At 42.0% G+C, this 24,680-nt stretch overlaps 1 protein-coding gene across 1 annotated transcript in view; it reads right to left on the reverse strand.

Moving 5' to 3' along the window:
- Dnah7 (dynein axonemal heavy chain 7) overlaps nt 1-24,680 on the reverse strand; it is a 275,064-nt gene that overhangs the window by 242,332 nt on the left and 8,052 nt on the right. The window contains exons 2-8 of the mRNA XM_032901100.1: nt 21,717-21,822; nt 20,278-20,425; nt 15,094-15,181; nt 13,200-13,380; nt 10,495-10,570; nt 6,747-6,872; nt 3,891-4,010 (exon numbers count right to left, since the gene is read on the reverse strand). Of these exons, the coding sequence (XP_032756991.1) occupies nt 3,891-4,010; nt 6,747-6,872; nt 10,495-10,570; nt 13,200-13,380; nt 15,094-15,181; nt 20,278-20,425; nt 21,717-21,822 (845 nt within the window). The remainder of the gene's footprint in view (nt 1-3,890; nt 4,011-6,746; nt 6,873-10,494; nt 10,571-13,199; nt 13,381-15,093; nt 15,182-20,277; nt 20,426-21,716; nt 21,823-24,680) is intronic.

Genomic DNA, 24,680 nt, shown 5'->3' on the forward strand with positions numbered 1-24,680 from the left:
GACCTCCACATCAAACCAGACACACTCAAACTAATAGAAGAAAAACTAGGAAGCATCTGGAACACATGGGCACTGGAAAAAATTTCCTGAACAAAACACCAATGGCTTATGCTCTAAGATCAAGAATCGACAAATGGGATCTCATAAAACTGCAAAGCTTCTGTAAGGCAAAGGACACTGTGGTTAGGACAAAACGGCAACCAACAGATTGGGAAAAGATCTTTACCAATCCTACAACAGATAGAGGCCTTATATCCAAAATATACAAAGAACTCAAAAAGTTAGACCGCAGGGAGACAAATAACCCTATTAAAAAATGGGGTTCAGAGCTAAACAAAGAATTCACAGCTGAGGAATGCCGAATGGCTGAGAAACACCTAAAGAAATGTTCAACATCTTTAGTCATCAGGGAAATGCAAATCAAAACAACCCTGAGATTTCACCTCACACCAGTGAGAATGGCTAAGATCAAAAACTCAGGTGACAGCAAATGCTGGCGAGGATGCGGAGAAAGAGGAACACTCCTCCATTGTTGGTGGGATTGCAGACTGGTACAACCATTCTGGAAATCAGTCTGGAGGTTCCTCAGAAAATTGGACATTAAACTGCCTGAGGATCCAGCTATCCCTCTTGGGCATATACCCAAAAGATGCCCAACATATAAAAAGACACGTGCTCCACTATGTTCATCGCAGCCTTATTTATAATAGCCAGAAGCTGGAAAGAACCCAGATGCCCTTCAACAGAGGAATGGATACAGAAAATGTGGTACATCTACACAATGGAATATTACTCAGCTATCAAAAACAACGACTTTATGAAATTTGTAGGCAAATGGTTGGAACTGGAAAATATCATCCTGAGTGAGCTAACCCAATCACAGAAAGACATACATGGTATGCACTCATTGATAAGTGGCTATTAGCCCAAATGCCTGAATTACCCTAGATGCCTAGAACAAATGAAACTCAAGACGGATGATCAAAATGTGAATGCTTCACTCCTTCTTTAAAAGGGGAACAAGAATACCCTTGGCAGGGAAGAGAGAGGCAAAGATTAAAACAGAGACTGAAGGAACATCCATTCAGAGCCTGCCCCACATGTGGCCCATATATATACAGCCACCCAATTAGACAAGATGGATGAAGCAAAGAAGTGCAGAAGTGTAGATCGCTCCTGAGAGACACAGCCAGAATATAGCAAATACAGAGGCGAATGTCAGCAGCAAACCTCTGAACTGAGAATAGGACCCCCGTTGAAGGAATCAGAGAAAGAACTGGAAGAGCTTGAAGGGGCTCGAGACCCTATATGTACAACAATGCCAAGCCACCAGAGCTTCCAGGGACTAAGCCACTACCTAAAGACTATACATGGACTGACCCTGGACTCTGACCTCATAGGTAGCAATGAATATCCTAGTAAGAGCACCAGTGGAAGGGGAAGCCCTGGGTCCTGCTAATACTGAACCCCAGTGAACTAGACTGTTGGGGGAGGGCGGCAATGGGGGGAGGGTGGGGAGGGAACACCCATAAGGAAGGGGAGGGGAGGGGATGTTTGCTGGAAAGGAAAGGAATAACTTTTAAAATGTATATAAGAAATATTCAAGTTAATAAAAAAAAAATAGAAAAAAAAAAAAACAGACAAGCAGAAAAAACAAAACAAAAAAAAAAGAGTGTGTACACTGTTGTATAACCATCAGCATGTGAGAAAAATGAAAAATATTTCAACCAAAAAAAAAAAAAAGAAAATAATTTGGGTATGACATTATTATATACTAAACTGGGGGGGGGGACAAAAGTCAATGAACAGTGGGAATTTTTAGCTCCAAGCACCTACATTAGAATACAAGAAAATTCTACTAGATGTTAAAAAAAAAAAAAAAGAGCAAACTAAATTCAAGATAAGAAGGAAGAAATGGTACAAACAAAATAAAGAGCATGACAAGTCAACATGCCCATGGTCCAGTGTGGTGGAAGCAAGTCCTCATTTGAGGTTCCCTCTTCACAAGTGTCTCTAGTTTGTATGGAGTTGACAAACACTAACCGCACAGTGCTATACCATAGACAAGCCTTGAAAAGGCGCCTCCCATAAGAAACCCAAAGGAACCGGCTGCATTCAGCTGAAATGTAATTCCCCAAATAGAAAAGTCCACAGAGACAAAACTGCCATCAGTGATCAGCAGGGGCTTTTGGGATGGAGAATGGGGAGTGGCTGCCAAGGGAGAGAGTGTTTGGGGCCAAAGAAAACATTCTGCAGTTTAGTGATGACTGCCAAGCTCTATGAATGCCACAGCTCTACACCCATATAAAAAAGAATTTATGGTAAGTAAGATTTCAAAAAATAACACTCTACTGTGATCAGTGTGGAGGTAATGAGAAACTGTAGATGAACAATAGGGATTTTTAAAAGCCGCAAATTGTAGGGTGCTCTGGGAATGGTCCAGAACAAGAATCACAGATTTAGGAGAGAGTAATTGTTATGGCCGTGAAGTGAACACGGTAGATATGCTCTGCCTGTGTTTGGTAAGGGCCTAGAGCTCAGAGGACAGATGTGATGCTGCAGTGGGGAAGACCAATGGGATGATGGGATTGCTGTGTAAATGTAAAGATGAGAAGGCCTCAGGAAGTCTCCGGGTTAGGAGACAATGAGGTGAGGAGAGTCAGAAAAAAAGGCAGGAGTGGAAATAAAGACCTAGAACAGCAGAGGTGCCTAGAAAATGGGCAGAGCACAGCAGCTGCTGAGGGCCGGGGGACTGCAGGGCACTATGAGGACACCCACCCTTGGGTTTGGAAGGGCTGAAGTAGTTACTTCACTAGTTTGTCTGCTGTGAGCGGGTTTCTGCCCTTTAGAAATGATGAACACACCCTACCTCACCAAAAGGTGCTTAGAGTCAGTGTGAATGCACCAGTCTACATTTTTATTAGAAAAGGAATTAATAAAGTTTTGAGCTCTATTCTGTGACACCGTCTCACTCAAGTCTGAGGTGGGGTTTGCCCCCAGAGCTACAGGCTGAGGTAATACATCTGGGTCCTATCCTGAAGATGCCATCTTTTGCTCTGCACTTTTATACAGTTCCTTGCTTTATCTGCTCTCTGCTTTTATTTTTCCCTCAACTATATATAACATAAAATAAAAAGATTAGCTTTTAAAGGGTAATATTATTTTAACCTATTAGAGTAAAAAGGTAAAAAAAGTATACTTAATCTTAAATGATAAACATACATTTCTACTTAACTTTTAGAAATCACGAGGATGGCCAAAACTTTTGTGTCTTTTGTCAATTTTAATCTAACCTAATTTTAATGTCCTATTTTTAATAAATGAATGACCAAGCTAGAGACAATTTTCCTACGTGGCCACATGTAATTGTCTGGCACCTATATAATTAATTATCATATGTGTCTATTCCATTTAGAAGGACCAATCCAAGGAGGTATTTAATTATATCTTAATAGATCTAATAGCACTGAGGTTATAAACTTTCTAAGCCATATGCATTCCCCTCTGGGTCATCCTCTAAATGCCCTGTGTCCCTCACCCAAAGCCAGGAGAGAGCACAGTCTGTGCCTGGCATGGAGATGTCACACAAGCCTGGTGGTGACTAGATCACGACCATTTCTGCCTGGTGTCCAACAGCCCTCACTGCAGAGGCAATTACAACACCTTTCCCAGCCCACCTTTAGGGACGAGCACTTCAGCGTCTTTCCGTCTTTCCACTCGTGGCTGTCTACAACATCTGGACGTGTTACACACCAAGATAATTAAGGACAAATTTAACTCTGAGACAGAAATGTGTTAAAAACTGTTGAGATGGATTTTCTGGAAGTTGTTAAAATGAAACCTTTTGCCAATCACATCTCTAAACTTAAACATCCCTACTGAAACGTTACGTTTTAAGCAGAGTCTCCTTGGCGGATTCCATGTGTTTAATGACAATGTTCTGAAATCCCGACAGCTCTAATGCGTCCTGACGGTTGTGAAACTCTTCTATGTCAACTAGGCGTAATTTCCTGCAAGAGATAAAAATAGACAGCAAATTTAAGATAAAGATTTTGTGGTGTTTATGATTTTCTTAATTTGTTTGTTCCAAGAAAATACCATATTCCTAGATTTGCCATCAAAATCTGTACTCTAGATTGAATTGTCAAGAGCATGAGATTTTCTGTGGTGGTCAGCTTTCTGTTGCTGTGACAAAAATGCCAGAGGAAAACAAGAGCAGAGAGCAGAAAGGTTTGTTTGGGCTCTTGGTTTCCAAAGTTCCAGTTCATGGTCTGCTGCATGGCTCTCTTGTTTAAGACCTGTGGAGGGACCACGATGACAGAGAAGTGTTCTTCTCCAGGCAGTTGGGAGGAGTCAGGCCACAGCAGCTGGGAAAGGGGAGAAAGACAAAGCTTTTGAAAGTGAAGGGCCTGTGGACAGGATAGTCCCTGAGGGCATGCCTCCGGGATCCACAGTCTTCAGCTATGTCCTGCCTCCTTAGTTCCTGAGTTCCCTTCATTTCCCAATAGGACTACAGATGGTGAACTCAAACTGGTTCATCTACTGAGGACAGAGCCCTTTCCATGCAGTCACTCTCCAAAGCCTTACCTCTGAATACTGAGGAACTGAAACAAGCCTGGAGTTGAAACATTTGAGCCTTCTAGGGGATCTTTCAGATCCAAACCATAACAATGACTAAAATTTTAAAATAGTATATATATTTAGATTCAACAGGAATATGACATTGTGGGAGTATCGCTGCAAAGTGCAAGAGTGTAGCTCTGGAATTTGGTGAGAATTTATACTAGGCTTTCACAGAAACCAGAACAGTTAAAAAAGTGGGGGGGGGTGGGGGATGGGGTGGGGATGGGGTGGAGGCCGATAAGACTCAAGCATTCAGAGCTGGCATCTAATTCCAAGTACAATATCTCTTCAAAAGGAAGCCCGAGGAGCAGAGAGCCTGGGGGGGGAAGCTGTCTGCCAAGGAAGCCCCAGAAGCCCCAAATCCTACACCCGTGTGAATTTCTAAAGGCACAGGACTTACGGAAGCCCAGATTAGACACGGGGAGGCTTGTAAGATACTTTGGGGGGGTGGGGGGATGGGGGTGGAATATATCTTCATTCATATGTAAAATGTTTGTTAAACACGCTTTAAGATGTTACAACAAATCACCAAGTATAGCGTGTGTCTGTGGGATGTATGTAAGTGTGGGGGTGTCTTAGTTTGGGTTTCACTGCTGTGAAGAGACGCCAGGACCAAAAACTCTTATAAAGAACAACATTTGGGCTGGAGAGATGGCTCAGTGGGTAAGAGCGCTGACTGCTCTTCCAGAGGTCCTGAGTTCAATTCCCAGCAACCACATGGTGGCTCACAACCATCTGTAATGGGATCCAATGCCCTCTTCTGGTGTGTCTGAAGACAGCTACAGTGTACTCATATAAATTAAATAAATCTTAAAAAAAAAAAAAAAAAAAAAAAGAACATTTAATTGGGGCTGGCTTACAGGTTTAGAGTTTTAGTCCATTATCATCAAGGCAGGAGCAATACAGTGTCCAGGCAGGCGTGGTGTGGGGGGAACTGAGAGTTCTACATCTTGATCTGAAGGCTTCTAGAAGACCGGCTCTTCTGCACTGGGTGGAGCCTCAAAGCCCACCCCCACAGTAATGCACTTTCTCCAGCAAAGCCACACCTCCTGACAGTGCCACTCCTTAGGCCAAGCCTATTCAAACCGCCACAGGGGCTTCCGCAGCCTGTGGTTAAAAGACTGCAGAACAATGTAGAAAATGTCCACCGCACGGCAACCGTTCAGTATGTCACTGGTTTGGCTTGTCAGGAGGAGAGACAAAGGGTGGCATCACATTTATCGTAGGTGTGGGGACGCTCCAAGTTTTAGGGTGTCTTAAGAAAGATTGCCTTTAAGAAATCTAAATTTGCATTACTTCAGCTAATTTTGAAGCATGCGCCCATATCAGCATACTGCTGCAGTGCCTCTGCGAGACTTGTAACGGGCGTGTGAGAGAGAGCACATGAAGCTAGAGTTCCCATGCGGCATGGCAGGTCCTCTTCTGCTGAAGGAGCAAACCGTTTTGTTCCAGAAACCTTTATATGCACCTCTGCTAAGCCCTTCCTGCCCACAGATGCTCTGCCCCATAGATGACACGTGGGAGGCAGGCCGTGCTTCCCACCAGCCGTCAGGGGACTTCAGTGCAGTCTATTAATTTGGGCAATGTTTATCAGGTTTATAAACTGCTCTGAGCACTGCAGCCGTTAATGTTCTGGGTCACTTAAAACAAGGTGAAGACATTGAGTCCCTGAGCTGAGAGTATCCTGAAAGCACATATGGTGACTAGACAGAGAAGACAAATACAGTGAGTCAGATGTAAAAGACAGTGTTCACTTATTATTCTATATTTACATATCAATTATCAAAATCATGGTTTAGTATTTGCACTCGTAATTAATTTTAATTTACAATTAAAAGAATAAGAGAAATAAGTCAGATAGGACTAAAAATGACATTTTTAAAAAAATTTTAGTGAGAAGGCATAGATGATGGTTCGGTGGTTAATTCGACAAACCCAGGTCATCTTCCAGAACCAACACCTCGGGCTTACAGCTAACCGTATCTCCAGGCCTGGGGAAATCCAACACCTTCTCCCGGCCTCCCTGGGCACCTGGCACATAGTACGCACTTAACATGTAGACAAAACACTCATAAACATGAAATAAAATTGTTTTTAGTTTCAAAAACCCCAAAACTACTCACTTAAAGGTGCTGTGCCACAGATCCAGCACAGCCAACATAGTGGGGTTCATAGCGTTCAAGTGGTCCCTAATATAACTGCATGCAGACAGGAAAGACCTCCTCCACGGCTTCGGCAAGACTTCCATTCTGAAAACAAAAAGAAAAACTGAGCTATCTTCCCTAAAACTCAAAAAGGGCATTGGCTTGAGCATTTGCCTAGCTCACACAAGGTCCTGTGTTTGGTTCTAAGCACCACAAAAATATTTTTTATTATATATATGTATATATATATAGAAAGCAATAATCATTTTGTTCTAATATCATCTCATGGAAATTACAAAATATGCCCCTACACATATGTAGCAGATGTGCAGCTTGGTCTTCATGTGGGTCCCCCAACAATTGGAGCAGGGGCTGTCCCTGAATGTGTTGCCTGCCTGTGGATCCTGTCCCTTAACTGGGCTGCCTTGTGTGCCCCCAGTGGGAGAGGATGTGTATAGCCCTGCAGTGACTTGATGTCCCAGGGTCTGGGGGAGGGGGGACTGGGAAGAGACAGGAGCTGTGATCAGGATGTAAAGTAAATAAATAAATGAAAAGAGGTAGTAGAAGTTACAAAATATGTAATTCTAGCCTACAATATGTACTTTGTGGTTGGCACAACCTAATCTTGACAATAATCATGAACTTTGCTTTAAATTTTTAACATACAAAGTATTCTTATCTGTGAATAGGTAATCCTATTGAATCTGAAAATAATGAACAACAGTCAAATAAAAACAACGGCGGGCTAGCTTTTCTATACGAAGGCTCTGGCTTCACTTCAGTTGCTGTGATATGTTACTCTGACAAAAGGCGATGTAAGGGAAAGAGAAGTTTTCAGTTTACAATCCTAGATTGTAGCCCATTGTAGAAGGAAGGTCATAGAGGCAGGAGCTCAGAACAGGTATTGTATCATATATGTTGTCAAGAGCAAAGAAATTATATATAGTTCAAGGCCCAATCTAGGGAACCAACAATGGGCTAAGAATTCTTATATTTATCAACAACCAAGACAATCCTCCACAGACATGCTCAACCTAATATAGATAATTCCTTACTAGGACTCTCATCCTGGGGATTCTAGATTGTCAAATCGATAGTTAAAACCAACTGGTACAAATTATTCATATATGTGTGTGTGTGTGTGTGTGTGTGTGTGTGTGTTGCATGTTAGTACAATTTCACTATGATAACTTAAAATCATATTTAAATCTTTAAAACATATGATAACTAATTCCCATTACTAGATACTTGATCCCATTGAATCCATAGGTAACTTAAAATGTCAAGTACAAACAATAGCCAGCTAGCTTTTATGTATGAAGATTCTTAACGACAGGATACACAACATTTAATTATTGTTTTATTTTTCAGAATGATAAGGATATTGTCTACTTTGCCTATGGAAATCCCCTTGACCATTTTGCCTGTCAATGTGTAAAGATCATTTACAAATCACATACCTGTGTGTGCACAGTCACACACACACAATCATTCTTATTCAAAAACATACTTTCAAATATATTTACATCTTTCAGATATGTAAATATTCTCTGTGGCATATCATCTGTACCATATTTGGACTTCTGAGGTTTCTGGCTGTGTGATACTGGAAAGGCAATACATCTGGATTGTGATTTTATTCTGAGCTGGCTTTGAAGACACCGGGCAGTGCACAGTTGAGCAGCCCACCATGCAACTAGCAGGGTACCCATGAACGGACCCTACAGCACATGATATCACTGAGCTGTGGTACTCCATGGTCAGGTATATCAAATGCACTTTTGACTTATAGTATTTTCAAGCATCTGCATATTTAAATATGTCCACTTTGTGGCCATAATTTACCATCAATTTTACTTAAACACTTGATTTAGGCAGCCAAGACTTCCTCTCTTCCCTATACCTGGCTGTTGCATAAATATAACCACTGATACAATTCCCAAGTCTCCTAGATAGGCCCATTGGGCCCAAATGCCACACATGATGACCCCATGTAGCAAAGAGAAACCAGACTCAGTTGTCTCCCCCATTCCCTAGCTGGCACTTAGTATTACCTCTATACTGGGAAGAAAATGAGGACAGGAGATAGAAATGAGACCGGCAGTTTAGTGACTAGATGGTATTGTAGTCTTTGGCCTTAAATAAACAAACAAAAACTATCCTTGGTCATGTCCTGGTTGGAGACCAGAAATACTAGAAACGTGGGGCAGTTCGTGATCCTTCATCTGGTTCCTAAGTGAGTTTAGAGCCACCTATTCAATAGGGAGAATGCCGTAGTGGCCTTGGCAGGGCTCTGTAGTGGCTGTAAGGTACACTGAAGTGGCCACTTCTCTGGTTGAGTATGCTAAGCTACAACAACATAAATGGGTTGATTCGGTTGTGTGACAACACATTTTGATTAAGACACAACAACAAAACAAAACAAAAACTCTGACATTCAAAGAGAATGGAACATTTGCCGGACCTCACAGTCAGAAATAATAATGCACCTTGAGGTCACTTAAATTTAAGACTGCTATCCTACTGTGTGCTTAATCTCTTTATTTAATCTGCCTTTAAGAGAACAACCAACCTTACTTGCCTTAGATTTCTTATGTAATTCACTTTTACAATCTAAATTAATGCATAACTGTAATCTTAAATTATATACTCTTCACAGGAGCAATGCCCATGTTTGTATATGCACTATGATAACAATTTAATACAAATAGGAGAAAAGGGGGACTTACAAAGATTCCTGTAAATACCCTCATTCTTTCCCCATGAGATGGTTTCTTCTGTGTTGTTTAATAAAAAAGAGGGGGGAAGCCCTTTATTTGAGACACACACAAATGAGGGGGGGGAGAGAGAGAGAGAGAGAGAGAGAGAGAGAGAGAGAGAGAGAGAGTGGGGGGGGGGGGGGGGAGAGAAGCTGAAGGAGGGAGAGGAGAGAGACTCACAAGACAACATTCAGGAAACCCTTTCTTAGGGACAAGCTCACAGGGACATACAGAGAGAAAAAGAGACAGGGACACTCAGAATCAGAAGACAATATTCAGACAGGTACCAGTTCACACTCATAGCAGAAAGACAGAACAAAAGAAAACAGGAAGACTGTGAAAGAGAATTCAGATCTGGGCTCCCTCTGGATTAAATGACACCAAGGAGACATGCTTTTATGTCCTTAATCTGACATCAACATAGGTGACTGGGTTTACCAAGGAGTTCAGACGGAGCCACACCTGGACAGTCAATCACTAAGTCAAAGAAATACTGCACAAAAAAGTGGTATTTCCTCTAGGAAGGCAGGCTCACCTTAAACTATACTAAAAAGATGGGGAAAGTAAGGCCCGTGATGAGTGTGGTGGTTTGAGCATGCTTGGCCCAGGGAATGGCACTATTAGGAGGGATGGCCTTGTTGGAATAAGTGTGTCATTGTGGGCGTGGGCTTTGAGACCCTCCCCCTAGCCGCCTGGAAAACAGCCTGCTCCTAACTTGCTTTGGGTGAAGATGTAGAACTCTCAGCTCTTCCTGCACCATACCTACCTGGACACTGCCATGCTTCCTACCATGATGATAATGGATAACTATATATAATATAAAACATATATAAATCAAAACACATATACGAGAAATCTCTATGCATATATGAGAAAATACAAACAGGAGGGGAACTCTTTTACATTTGGCAGTAGTTGTCCATTGTCGGTCACACAGAGTGAATTTATTAGGAAATACGCCCACTTACTCAGCGCGGTGTGGAGGGAGTTCAGTTATCTTAGTATCATCCTCTTTTTCTCTGGGATCTTTTAAAACAAAATCAACTAAGAAAAAAAATTGAAAAGTTTGGATAAATAACCTTAGATTAATTACAGCACATTTCTGAGAAAAATAATTCTATTAAAATTAATCACTTAAACTGTGTTAGTTTTGCAATAAAGAGAAATTTGTGCGTTTATGAGGAAAATTTTGTGAGAAAAAAATATCAAGTCTGTGCCTGTGTTCTCTTTCTTAACAATGTGTTCCTATTGCTTCATTTGGGAATGATAACTGACTTTAATATTACATTTTCCTTTATAGTTATTCCATCAAAAGCACTCTTGTTGAATTGTAGGTCAGCGAAAAGACGAGAATTTCTTTCATTGGAAAAGCACACATTACTGTGTTGCATCTGAAATTGGGTAAGAGTATCACACAGACATTATAAAATCAGCACAGCAAGCTCCCTCTGCTCCTGTCGACTGTGTCTTCAATCACGATTGGCTCCATTTTCCTTCCTGTCTTTCAAGATGCCCTTTCTACAATGCAAAAATGTGCTGCTACCCGCTGCTTAAAATTCCTCAGACTGTCCTTTTACCTTCAATGCTTTAAAGAGAGGCATTCAAGCCCTTCTCAGACACTGTCCCTTTTCCCAAGTGCACCTTAGACTTTGGCCATCATAGTAGCTCACAGATCTAGAACAGCCTTTGAAACCCATCTGTTGTTGCTTATGCCATTGCCTGGATGAAACATATTAGCTAGTAGACATTTCTCAAGCTTCAGGACTCCATTCAGGGGCTGCGAATGCTATACACTTGGATTCCAACAACTAGGTAGGCAGAGGCCAGAGGATCAAAAGTTCAAAACCACCCTAAGCTAGTAAGTTAAGGCAAGCCTCGAATACTCCCTAGATACTTAGTGACACACTGCAGAGACAGTTCAGAAGATTCTAGAGTATAACCCTGAGTCATGGTGGCCTTCTCTTCCTTTGGTCTCCTCCTCTCTGCACTTGGTGTTCTCTTTCAGACTTTAAATATCTGTTCTCTGGAAGGCTAAATCACTCAATACACTCTGATTCTACCAGCCTTTGGGGGAGCACATTGTGTATGTTCTATTATCACAAACGACTGGAAAACATTTCTTAAAAGTGCATATTCTAAGGTTTTGGCTTCAGGGACTTTAGTCTAGATTGGGCCAGAAATCATCACTATTTTAAAAAATTATTCTTGCTTCTGGTCTGCACATACACCTGCAGAAGTCATGAGTTGGGGGGAATGATTGAAGGCCCTTAGGGGGAAGGGAACCCAACAGGAAGGCCAACAGAATCAACTAACCTGGACCCTTGGGAGTTCTCAGAGACTGAGTCACCAACCAAAAAGCAGACATGTGTTTGGAATGAGGCCTTATCACATATGTAGTGGACGTGCACCTGGTCTCGGTCTCCATAGCTGCCTTGTAGGCCTCAGTGGATGTTAATGTGCCTAATCTGGCATAAACAGAGATATGCCAGGGGGTACCCTCTCACAGGAGAAGGGGAGGGGATGGAGGAGGAAATCTGAGGAGGAAGGACCTGGTGTGTGGGGGGGGAAGCAGTGTTTGGGATGTAAATAAATAAATAAATAAATGTTCTCATTACCTACTCACACTTAGAGATCAATCTGTTAAGTCCATACCATGGTTCAACAAATCTCTTACACAAAGGCCGTATAGTAACTAATTCTGCCTTGGGAGTAACAAGGTCTCTGTTCAGCTCCTCTGCTCGGATGTTATAACTCAAAAGCAGCCATACACAAAAAAATATAATAGAGGGGCTGGAGAGATGGCTGAGCAGTTAAGAGCACTGACTGCTCTTCCAGAGGTCCCGAGTTCAATTCCCAGCAACCACATGGTGGCTCGTGACTATTTGTAATGGGGTCTGATGCACTCTTCTGGTGTGTCTGAAGAGAGCTGTACTCATATACAAACAAAAAATTAAAAAAAAAAGAAGCAAAGTTTAAATATATATTAGAATACCTATGCACTATTGAAACCTCAATTACAGACTAGACAGTGGGCAGGAATGGTTTCTGACCCATAGTTGGCCACCTTTTGGTCTGTAGCAAAAATGTCACCAACCATATTTGAATTTCTTATGCGTAATGTTAATGATAGTTGGTAATGGTTAAAATTTTTGGTAATTATTCACCTACACACACACACACACACACTGTGTGCACATGCTCACACACATGCATGCACCGTACACATATACATATGCGTACAAACACACAGACAAAAGCACACATATGGGCACATCTTGTGTCTCCCACCTATACTAAGAAAATTGTAAACAAAGGACAATCTTGAAGGAAAAGAGGACTTCCCACTTAGATGCCTAATGCTTTCGCTTGACTGAAGCGCAATAAATATCATGAGGGGCTAAAGATAATGAGGGGATAAAGTAATGTGTTATTACTTTCCTTGGTGTTGTCCTTTAATGAGGGACAATATCTTTAAAATCAGCAAAGTTGATTTAAAAAATAATGTATACCTAATTAATTAAAGTCGGCTGAGATTTTAAGTAATGCAGCAATGAGGCGAGAAAGCGCATAATCGGCATAATCAAGGGAATGTGACAAAATCAGGTGTTAACGTTCAACTCAGAGCTTGCCTTTAAGGCAACACACACTCAAACTAGAAAGCAGAGCATTTTACCTATGGACTTCTTCACACTAAGAAGATAATCCTCTCTCATCTCATCCGACAAGACCGTGATGCTGTTCGTCAGGACTTTCAGATGCTGTGGAACCAACTGCAACACATGCTCCAGCCAGGAGTCCTCCATCGGGGCCACGTTATCAGTATCGATTCCATGATGGATGTAGTAGTAATATCTCTGTGGTAAATGGGAAGGCAGAGGTGCAGTAAGGAAGTGTGGGGTCAGAACGCAAAACCACAGGGGAAGTGCAAGTCTGAGGAGAGCAAAGTATTTATAAATGATACAAAGCGCTTTTGTGAAATTCATGTAAGCATTGTTTAAGACCACTTAATTTTTTAAAATGCTGTTTCCTGGAAGCAAAAGCATTTCTTTCTTAGTTCACAACTATACCACGAGCATCTAAGTTACATCATCAAATAGATGAGATACGGAATAGAGTGCATGCTGAATTGCAAGTTGGTGTTGGTAAAATTTTGGAACGTATTATTAGGTCTGCTCTTTCAGTTTTGATAATCAGAGGTCAATCTTAAAAGCTGCATTCAAGTCAGTGGCTTTTTTTTCTTTTTTACACTAACTCTAGAAGCATGCAACAGAACTGAATTATGGGGTTGGGGATTTAGCTCAGTGGTAGAGCGCTTGCCTAGCAAGCGCAAGGCCCTGGGTTCGGTCCCCAGCTCCGAAAAAAAAAAAGAAAGAAAGAAAGAAAAAAAAAAGAACTGAATTATGCTGGTTTGAATGGGAATGGCATAGGCTCATACATGTGTGAGCGTTTAGTCCCCAGTTGGTGAACTGTTTGGAAGGGTTAATGAAGAGATGAGGCCTTGCTGGAGCGGGTGTGCCACTAGAAGTGAGCTTTGAGGTTTCTAAAGCCATGCCAGACCCTCTCTATCTCTCTGTCTGTGTCTCTCTGTCTCTCTGTCTCTCTGTGCCCCTCTCTACCTTCCATCCCCTCTCTGCCTGCCTGCCTGCTTACATATCAGATGTATGCAGCTCTCAGCTACTTCTCTAGCACCATGCCTGCTGGCGTGCTGCCTTTTTCCCTGCCCTGATGCTAATGGACTAAATGTCTGAAACAGTTAGCCAGCCCCCCAATTAAATGCCTTCCTTTGTAAGAGTTGCCTTCGTCCTGGTGTCTCTTCACAGAAGTAAAACACTGATTAAGACAGCCCCATTTCTATCCTTTATACATGCTCATACTTGATTTAAAATCTGATAATTCTCCATTCTTCATAATTATTTACACAGCACTCAGGGCGAAAATTAAACTTCAAAATATTTTCAAATTCACAATGCTTTTATTTTCTGTATGTGTATAGGTGTTTTGTCTGCATGTATGTCTGTTCACTGCATGCATGCATGTTGTCCACAGAATCTGGAAAAGTGTGTTGGACTCCCTGGAGTTCCAGATGGCTATAAACTGCCATGTGAGTGCTTGGGATTACACCCCGGTCCTCTAAAAGAGTCATCTCTTAACCTCTAAACCATCTCTCTAGCCCACAATATTATAATTTTTAATGCTTACATTTAAAAAATGTTTATGCATTTGAAATACCTGGAGTATTGCTTCTAAAATAAGTGAATGTGCTTTTTTAAATATATATTATCATAACTCAGAAAAATGGTCCTAAGAGAATAACACTGGATAAAAATATATATGATTGAGACAGCTTTAAGATGGGATCAGGCGGATTTGGAATTGTTTAACTCTGATCTTAGATGGCAAGAAAGAGAATGCTTTCATAATTAATATAATAGAACAATCTGACACAGTACTCTGTTCATTCCTGCATACACAAAGATACAAAGGAAGGACAGAATAATCTCAAGGACATGCAGTATTCTGGGGTCTACCCTCTAGTTACAGTTCTCCTGACAGAAGTGAGTTGTTACCAAGATGTCTTTCTCTATTGCAGAAGTGGTCGCTTTTGGAATGCCGTTCTCATCAGTGTCATCGGCCTCTAAACTCGAATCTTGCTGCCTAAGACAGTGATAAACAAGGTTGAGTTAGAAATATGCAAAAACAGCTCAAACACAAAACATGGATGTAAGACATGAGGACCGTTCTCTACTAAGTCACCCGAACAGTGAATGGCTGAACATAGTTCTTGGTGCCCGTTTCTCTCCACGTGTGTGGGGACAATTAGAAGTGCTCTCCAAGACCTGCTTCGTGGGAAGCATCCCCGGCAGTGGCCTTTGCTCATTTGCTTTCGCTACTACAAAACTGACTTCTCTCTCCTTTGAACTTGCAAGAAATATTCTTGCATTATCCCTAAAATATGTTGTTTATTTATCTGATTAAAATAAAATGATAGAAAGTTCAAGTGCTGTTTTGCAGAAAACACAGTGACATTCTCTGAAGACCTTGTCTCAGATCTCTAGGGACATACACATTGACACCAAGCAACATAGAAACTCATTTGTTCCTTTGCCTTTTCTAAGTATATGTCCATAAAACTCCTGTGATGAGTGGAATTCGGTTCAAAAGCTATGCCAGACATGACCCACATTGACTTTTTCTGGGGCTCTGCTGTGCAGAAAGGAATAGTTTACAGCTCCAGCACAAATAGCAGGTTGTGCTGGGCCAGCTCTAACTTTGCATTGTGGTCCAGAGCCCAGTGTCATCTGTTGATGTAAGTCAGTGGCACTGAATAAGAGACACCTGTCCCCTTACTGAGTAGCAGATGCTGACCATTTATTGAGTGTGTTTCCATGAAACCATGCTAAAGTAGGCGCCCAGGATATATCTTTTAACTTGTCTTTTCTAATTCCAAGAATCCAACATTCAGTGAATATTGTGGTTTGAAAGTATGTAAGAAAAACCCATTTAATTTAATAGATGATAGGTAATCAATAAATCTTTACCAAACAGCAGTCTATGAATACGAAAGTAGTGGGGGATCCTCAAAAAACATTAAGAAGATAAGAGGACAAGCATTGATTATTCTAACCGCAAATGTAATCTCATTATGCCGTTGCTTGCCCAGAAAGGAACTAATAAAATAATACTGTGTTTTCAGATCATCAAGTCTGGGCTCACATTGCGCCACTAGAAATGCATGACTTCAGTAAGTGGCACTTGTGGTTGGTTTTAATGCAGAAACCTCATCCTGCCAGCCTTCCTACATCATGGGTGTCGGCCTTTCATCCTTTGTGTGAACAATGCCTAGAAGGGCACAGTCACTAAGGTGGGAAGGAAAGAAGGCCATTAGGCTTGTAGAAGTCACTATTGACTCTCTGAGTGGGTGTCAAACATCCTTTCAGCTCTACAGACCCATGATTCTAGGGCTACATTCTGCTCACCAGAAACTAGAAGAGCCATTCGTCGCCAATCAAGCCCTTAATGGTTTTGCAAGTATTATTTCTAAGCCTCACATGTACTGTTGAAAGTCATAAGTATCCCCACTTCACAAAAGAAATTAAATGTCAAAGAGAAGAAAGATCCCCGCTTCGGTCACACAGCTAATCAAGTGGAAAGGGGGATCTGTGCGTCATTGTGTGAGTCTTAGCAGCTATGCTCTTTCCAGAAGAATGGCATCCCACTCAGAACGAAAACAGTCCTAGTAGGAGATACGTTTTTTAGTTAAAGAAAAATAGGATAACTCTCTGCCTCTTCTCTCTCTCTCTCTCTCTCTCTCTCTCTCTCTCTCTCTCTCTCTCTCTCTCCCTTTACTCCCTTCTCGACTTCCCTTCCCATGCCCCATAAATAAACTCTATTGTATACCAAAAAAAAAAAAAGAAGAAAAGAAAAAATATTTCTCAAAAGTGAAAAGTAACTATATTGATATTGTCCTGTTTATAAGACACTTTTGGTTCAAAATAGCAGTAGCAATCCCTTCTTTTTCAAGTGCCAAGGCAGGAGCGAAGTTATTTTAACCCATGATTATGAGGAGACAGGAAGAAAAGCCAGTCACTGAGGAAATGGGTCACTGAAAGCAGGCAGTTTAAAATGCTGTCCACCTATGACAGGACGGTGAGCAACTGATCTGACACCTCCAAAAAGGCCCTCACCCAAAAGTCAACTGGTACCAAAGGCAGCAGAAAAGGAGGTTATCTTGATAGCTAATTACACAGAAAATTAGACAGCTGTGTGGGAGCGAAACATACCCCAAAGGCAAAACTGTTCCAAGCATGACACCAGGAAAAATACAAAATACGACTAGATCAATATTGTGTCCTTTCGTGAACCCATGTCTACCTAAATTCCATCCAAGCTTTGATAATCACCGTTATATTGACTGAAGTAACCCAGACCCAGAAAGACAAACCACTTGTCCTCCAACATCTGAGGTGCCCAGAGCCAGATCTTCAGCTATGAATATGTAACCTGGAGAAACCAGGTTGAGTAAAAAAGGACCATTGGGAGAAGAAGCCCTAGAGAGGGAAATAGCAGGATACAAGTGTGATAAAGGGAGAGGTGGAAAATGGGAGGAGCTTTTAACTGGGGAGGAAGAAAGCAGGTCAGCACAAAGGGGATGAAGGAATAAACAACACTAAGAGTATTTGAAAGAGCCTTAAGCAATCATTCTTTTATATTTGTCCAAAATTACCTATATATCTTAAAGTAATGCCACTTGGGCTGAAAATGCTCCCCAAAAGAGCCATAGAGTATCTAACAAAAACACCAGTACCAGGCAGGAGAAACCTTTTAAGTTGTCGCTCAGGGGAGTCCCAGAGACTCCAAAGCAACATAGACTATGGATGCTGTCCTCGGTTGCCTCTCAGAGAGAAAGGAAAGTCCCTAATGCTGAAAACACCATGTCAGACACAGGACTCAGAAGATTGCAGCTGGAACTAACCTGAAAGCCTCCTCCCTAAGGGCCAGCCTTCATAGAATCAGAAACTGTCGAGGGAGGGAAGGAATCAGTACCCCCGCCCAGTTGTGACGCCTTTGAACCACAACACTAACCAGCATGTCAAGATGTCCCTAAAGGTGAACTAGTGGCACTTGCATGCTGGTGGTGACATACAGATGCCTAAATGGATTTACAGAGCTCAACAATAGGAAAATCATGTCTGGTACTGGAAACCTCTTCAACTACCCAGGGCTAGTGAGGTCATGGATCTTAGAGGAGAGCCTACTGCTGCCACTGTACTAGAAGAGAATAATTATTAACTGCATTCTTCTTTTTCTTTTATCGGATATTTTCTTTATTTACATTTCAAATGTTATCCCCTTTCCTGGTTTCCCCTCCTGCAACCCCCTATCCCATCCCTCCTCCCCCTGCTTCTATGAGGGTGCTCCTCCACCCACACACACACTCACTCCCTCTTCCTTGCCTAAGCATTCTCCTACACTGAGGCATCAAGCTTCACAGAACCAAGGGTCCTCCTCCCATTGAGGCCCAAAAAGGCCATCCTCTGTTACATATGGGGATAAAACCAACAGTCACTCCATGTGTACTCTTTTGTTGGTGGCTTAGTCCCGAGCTCTGGGGTGTCTGGTTGTTTCTTATGGGGTTGCAAACCCCTTCAGCTTCTTCAGTCCTTTCTCTAACTCCTCCATTGGGGACCCTGTTCTCAGTCCAATGGTTGGCTGTGAGCATCCGCCTCTGTATTTGTCAGGCTCTGGCACAGCCTCTCAGCTACAGCTATATCCGGCTCCTGTCAGCATGCACTTCTTGGCATTCTCAATAGTGTCTGGGTTTGGTGACTGTATATAAGAGGGATCCTCAGGTGGGGCAGCCTCGGGATGGCCTTTCCTTCAGTCTCTGCTCCACATTTTATCTCCATATTTCCTCCTGTGAGTATTTTGTTCTGCCTTCTAAGGACTGAAGCATCCACACTTTTTGTCTTCTTTCTTCTTGAGCTTCATGTGATCTGTAAATTGTATCTTGGGTATTCCAAGCTTTTGGCCTAATATACACTTATCAGTGAGTACATATCATATATGTGTTGTTTTGTGCCTGGGTTACCTCACTCAGGATGATATTCTCTAGTTCCAGCCATTTGCCTAGGAATTTCATGAAGTCATTGTTTTTAATAGCTAAGTGGTACTCCATGTGTAAATGTACCACATTTTCTGTATCCATTCCTCCATTGAAGGACATCTGGGTTCTTTCCAGCTTCTGGCTATTATAAATAAGGCTGCTATGGACATAGTGGACCATGTGTTTTTGATGTATGTTAGAGCATCTTTTGGGTATATGCCCAGGAGTGGTATAGCTGGACCCTCAGGTAATACTATGTCCAATTTTCTGAGGAACCACCAGGCTGATTTCCAGAGTGGTTGTACCAGCTTGCAAGCCCACCAGCAATGGAGGAGTGTTCCTCTTTGTCCACATCCTTGCCAGCATCTGTTGTCACCTGAGTTTTTTATCTTAGCCATACTGACTGGTATGAGGTGGAATCTCAGGGTTGTTTTGATTTGCATTTCCCTGATGACTAAGGATGTTAAACATTTCTTTAGGTGTTTCTCAGCCATTTGATATTCCTCAGCTGAGAATTCTTTGTTTAGCTCTGAACCCCATATTTTCATAGGGTTATTTGGCTGAGGTACTTACCACAATGGGTCATGAAATCCTATGTGTTCCACAGCAGTAGTTGTTAGCACCCTGAGAGTCAGAATGAAGCAAGAGAGGGCACCAAACAACCTACCCAAAGCTGTGTGGAATCAGGGCAAAGGGGATCATCAAAACCTCTACCCCTCTGCATGGAATCTGAAACTGAGGCGCAAGAAGGCCAGGCATGTTCACCTGCTTACTCTTCTACCCTAAGTCCTGTTCCACACAAGGAGACCCTCAACATCACAAAAGTCATCATACCACCTGGACAGACAACATGGGAGGCAACCACATCCTCTACCAGCCACCATGATGACAACTAGAACTCCCAGGTAGTCTTTGTTCACTTGGTTGACGTCGAATTCTAGCACAGGCACCTTTACAAGTGATGCTACTTAGAAGTGGGACATACTTAACCGGGGTGAACCCAAACTCTTCAATCCTCTATTCCTACACCAGCTTCACTGCAGCGTCTTGGAGGCACCCCCTGGAAATGTACAGGGTGATTATATCTTCAGTTGTTACTGGCCAGGGACTTACTGGGCTAACATGCTGGTTAGCTTGTAGCACTCACATAATGACGTTGACGAGGGTGCTTCTGAAATTCTCTCTCTCCTTATGTGGAGATTTGACCTTTGATCTGGAAGTTGATGGTGCAGAACGGGCATCATCAATTTGGTCCAGTAATTTGCCTTTTTTTCCAAAGTGCTCCATGTATTCAGCTTAAATTTAAAAAGCAACAGTTGTTAATGTAGAAGATAAGCTAAGACATGTAAATCCTTAGAATAAGGCACTGCAGCGCCGTCTAGAAAAATGTTCCATACTCTCAGCTCAAAAAATTCTAATGCGTATTGTTTTACTACAAAAATATTATTATGCCTACTTTAGTCACCAGGAGAGAATCTTCTAATTATTTTAAGAATATTGTTGAATTGTGTGTTGCTTTTAATATAATAAATATTTTCAATTATATTTGTATTAGAGTCTCTTAAAGGGATTAAAATTTAGATATGATAAAAACAAAGTTACACTGTTCAAGAAAAATCGAAAAGATCCCTAGTTTCAAAAGCATGTGAATGTTAAATGTAATCAATCTAATAAGTGCTTATACATTAGAATTTTTAAAGATGTAGATATGCTTCTCTGTGTGCACACGTGTGCAGAAGCTGATCTTTGTCACCTGGAGCTCATGGGGTCAGGCTGGATGGCTAGCTAGCCAGCCTCCAGAATCCTCCTGTCTCATCTCATCTCAGCACTGGGTCTGTAAGGCATACAGCCACAGCTGGCTTCTTGCCTGGATGTGGAGAGGAAACTCAGAACCATAGTCCTCATGTCTACTGACTGAGTTATTGGGCCCTAGCATAAAATTATTTTTAGATGACTAATTTGGAAATAATATCCACAACTTAGGACATTCGTAAAAAAAAAAAAAAAAAAAAAAGGGGGGGGGGTGGGGTTGGCACAGAAGGCCCATCAACTTCGTGAAGAGGGGTGGCCTCATAAGGTCCCATCCCTCCCTGAGGAACCTCAGGCTGTCAAGCGTTGCTCTCTAAGGCAGAGAAGGGATGTAGCCTCAGTGGTAGCCACAAGTTGCCTTTCCCATGTTCATGCATGGAAATACAGAAGTGACTTGCTAGAGGGAAGGGATTGGGGACCTGTGAGAGGAAAAGGGATAAGAAAAGAGAATGGAAGAGAATGTGAGGAGGAGGGGGAAGGGAAGGAGGAGGAGGGGGAGGAGGAGGAGGATGTGTGTGCGTGTTTCTGTGTGTGTCTGTGTGTGTCTGTGTATGTGTTTACACATGTGAAATGATGAGAGAGTAAACTAGAATAAAAAATGCTTTTTTCACAAAAAGCCTTGACAATAGCCTTAACTAACTAGGAACTGGAAACAATTGCTTTATGGTAGTAAATGTGTAGAAGAAATTTTTCTATATGATGTGTACTGCTTAGATTTTTTTATAATTTTATAGCTTCATTAACTATCCATGTTTTTAGGAAAAACAAGTTTCTTACCATATGACTGCTCATTTTTAACATTATAGGGTTCTATCGGGTTTTCCTGTTTGACATTTAAATGGAATGATGGAGCAGTCTGCTGCCACTGGGGCTTGACCCCTGTCTAAAATAGAAAATTTAAGTAGTGTTAGTTAATACAGAAAATGCTTCATTTAATGCATGAGTATTTCTATGGGCAGCTCAAACATTTTCCCAAGCACATCAGGACCTCTGGGAAGATAGACGACCATCGGGTTTTCCTTTGCCTGGACATTGTCAGGAAATAGTCACAAAAGCCCCGATGGCACTTGAGTGTCTAGCATTCTGGAGTCTCTCTTCCACACTGTCTGCTCATTCCAGTGTCAGCCACTGTCTACAGGATTTCCTTCAACTTGTTTTTTAGCTGATGAATAACAGCAGGACATTCTACATATCAATACATATCAATGGGGCACCACACGGTGTTTCAATACTTGCATACATTGTGTAATATCTAATCGAAGCTAGACAAATCTCATTGAAATTGTTTATGAAAGCTTTAAAAACCCCATAGCTTTCTGAAATGAGCATCGCATTCCTGTGGTTTGTAGTTGCCCCACTTGCACTACAAGGCTGGGATTCCTCTGCCTATCCTGCTGGGACTTAGTGTCCCATCTCCTGCATCCTCAGTAAAGAGTTTGCTATCCTGACACTTCTGAACTAGACTGCTGGTATCCTGACCAGTGGAGATGGAACGCCCCAAAGAACTACTTCTAAACAGGTCCACACCCCCTTGACCTATTTACCATCTTTTCTCCCCTACCTTTGGACAGTGGGCTAGAGGGGGGAGGCGGGCGGGGGTCGAAGCATTTGAGAACTCATATTAAAAGTAGATTTTAAAAAAATCTAAGCCTACAAATGGCAACATTTTAGAAATTATATAGATAAATTACCAAAGTTAACTGTGGTAAAGCTCTTGTCGGCGTCTTGGCCTTTTCTTTGCTGGATGGTTTGTCCTGCATAAAATACATGAAAAAAGAAAAAAAAAACATCAACACAAATTTTATATTGTCCAGTGGTTTGTCTCATACTCTCTTGGTGTGACAGCCAGCAATGGGCACCTGGTGGGGCGCGCCCTCTCCACCTGTGTGTGGCTGGCCCGATGCGCATCCTCTAGCACATTTCACTAGCATTCCATGGTGGCTTTCTCCGAGTGTCACCAAGTGCCAAGTGCCGGAGAGACAGAGATTTCCTTTCAGGAGTTCAGCATCCTAGCAGGTGACACCACTGCAGCAAATGCCTCCTCCATATCTGTCACGCCTCAGCCACACCATCTCCACTGAGATCCGAGGCTGAGCTTTGTGGAAACCGTGTGTTTCTTGATCACTCTCCTTCAGACCTACAGAGAGTGCTTGCTCCATCGTCTAGCCTGTTCTCTACCCCTATTCTGCCCAAGTAGCCTCGTTAGTCCTCTAAGGCTAAGAATCACTTGAAATATGGCTGCTCTGAACTAAAACATATCTACAAATAAAATATGGGCTGGATTTTGAAGAAAATGTATATTATCTCACTGTGTAATTCTTCAAATTGATTACAGTATATTTTATATTGACTACATCATATTTGGCATATTCCACAAAGTTAATATAAAGTAGAACATTTAATTATTTAATTAATATTTAATATAATTTAATATTAAAATGTTTGAGACAAATACTGTTGTTGTAGGTTGATGCCATTATGCAGGTGAAGGCAGACAAGATAAAACGAGGCCTGTCATTGGATGAGAAGGAAGGGGGGTGGGAACAGAGGTTTTAGAAGGAGCGGGAGAAGCAGGAGAGAGGGGATTGGAGTAGGGAAAGAGGAGCTGGGAGAACATGGCAGCAGATGTTAAGAGTCTTCTCTGCACATAGAAACAGGTTGTTATGACTACTCTTAAGGGATGGGTGTGTACAGGCTTTTGTGCCATCTAGATGGGCAAGTTATATCTTATCAATTGGATCAGAGGTTATTGTGTGGTGTGTTCTTTCATGTGATGAGAGTGTGGGGTGGTGGGACGTACCAGGCCTTCCACGGAATTGGGATGTGTATGCCTGGCATGGTGGCAACCCTCCAGGAAAACAGAATGAGTGACTTGCAGACCGCTCGGCTGGTGCACACGGAAACCAGTCGAGACCCGTGCCTTTTTTCTTATTTACTGCAACATGTTGTGACACTGTCATGTCTTCTATACAGATAAGGAATGACCTGTTTTCTGTTTCGCATATAAAATATGATGCATTTCTAACCAGAATAGTCCAGGAAATTTTCAAAAGAAAACCTGATGACAGCCAAACCTTGAAACAAATTGGTTCTCCACAGAGAAGGTTAGCAATGCACTTACTGAAGACAGAAAGGGCATCAGGAATTGTAGGCCAAAAGAGAGGAGCAAACTTGAGACAAGATATTGGGTGGGCAGTCAGGGAACTTGGGTTAACTCCGTCCAAAGGCAAGTCATTCCTTTTAAACAAGGAACTCCTGAGCCGCTATCATACGCTGGCATTACTTAAGGCAGTGAGTTTGGAGTTATGGACACTGCCTGGCCCTCATGGTGAGTACATTCATAGAGAAGTATACACAGCTATATCAGAATGGATGTGTCATATAATATCAAGAAGTAATAATATAATGGAGAAAATCAAACAGAGTGAGGAGAGAGAGGTGTGCCAGATGAGGTAGTGACTCTGCAAAGTTGTGTTTGTGTGAGAACCTGAAAAAAGAGCGAGGGGGAGGCGAGCTACGGCTTCATAACTGGGTGTTCTTATAGCGTGGAAGATGTTGTCTTCTGGCTCTGGCTAACATCAGAAGTAACTTCAGTCCTTCGTATGGTGACTTTAATCCCAATGTTTAGAACATAGTCTCGGTTTACAGCTCTTGCCCAAGCACAGTTAGCTCTTTCTCTTTCAATGGTATGTCTGTTTGGATGACAGTTGTTCTGTTGCCTTATTGACCATATGCTATTCC

The sequence above is a fragment of the Rattus rattus genome, chromosome 4 (genome assembly GCF_011064425.1).
Source record: "Rattus rattus isolate New Zealand chromosome 4, Rrattus_CSIRO_v1, whole genome shotgun sequence".
NCBI classification, from domain to species: Eukaryota; Metazoa; Chordata; class Mammalia; order Rodentia; family Muridae; genus Rattus; species Rattus rattus.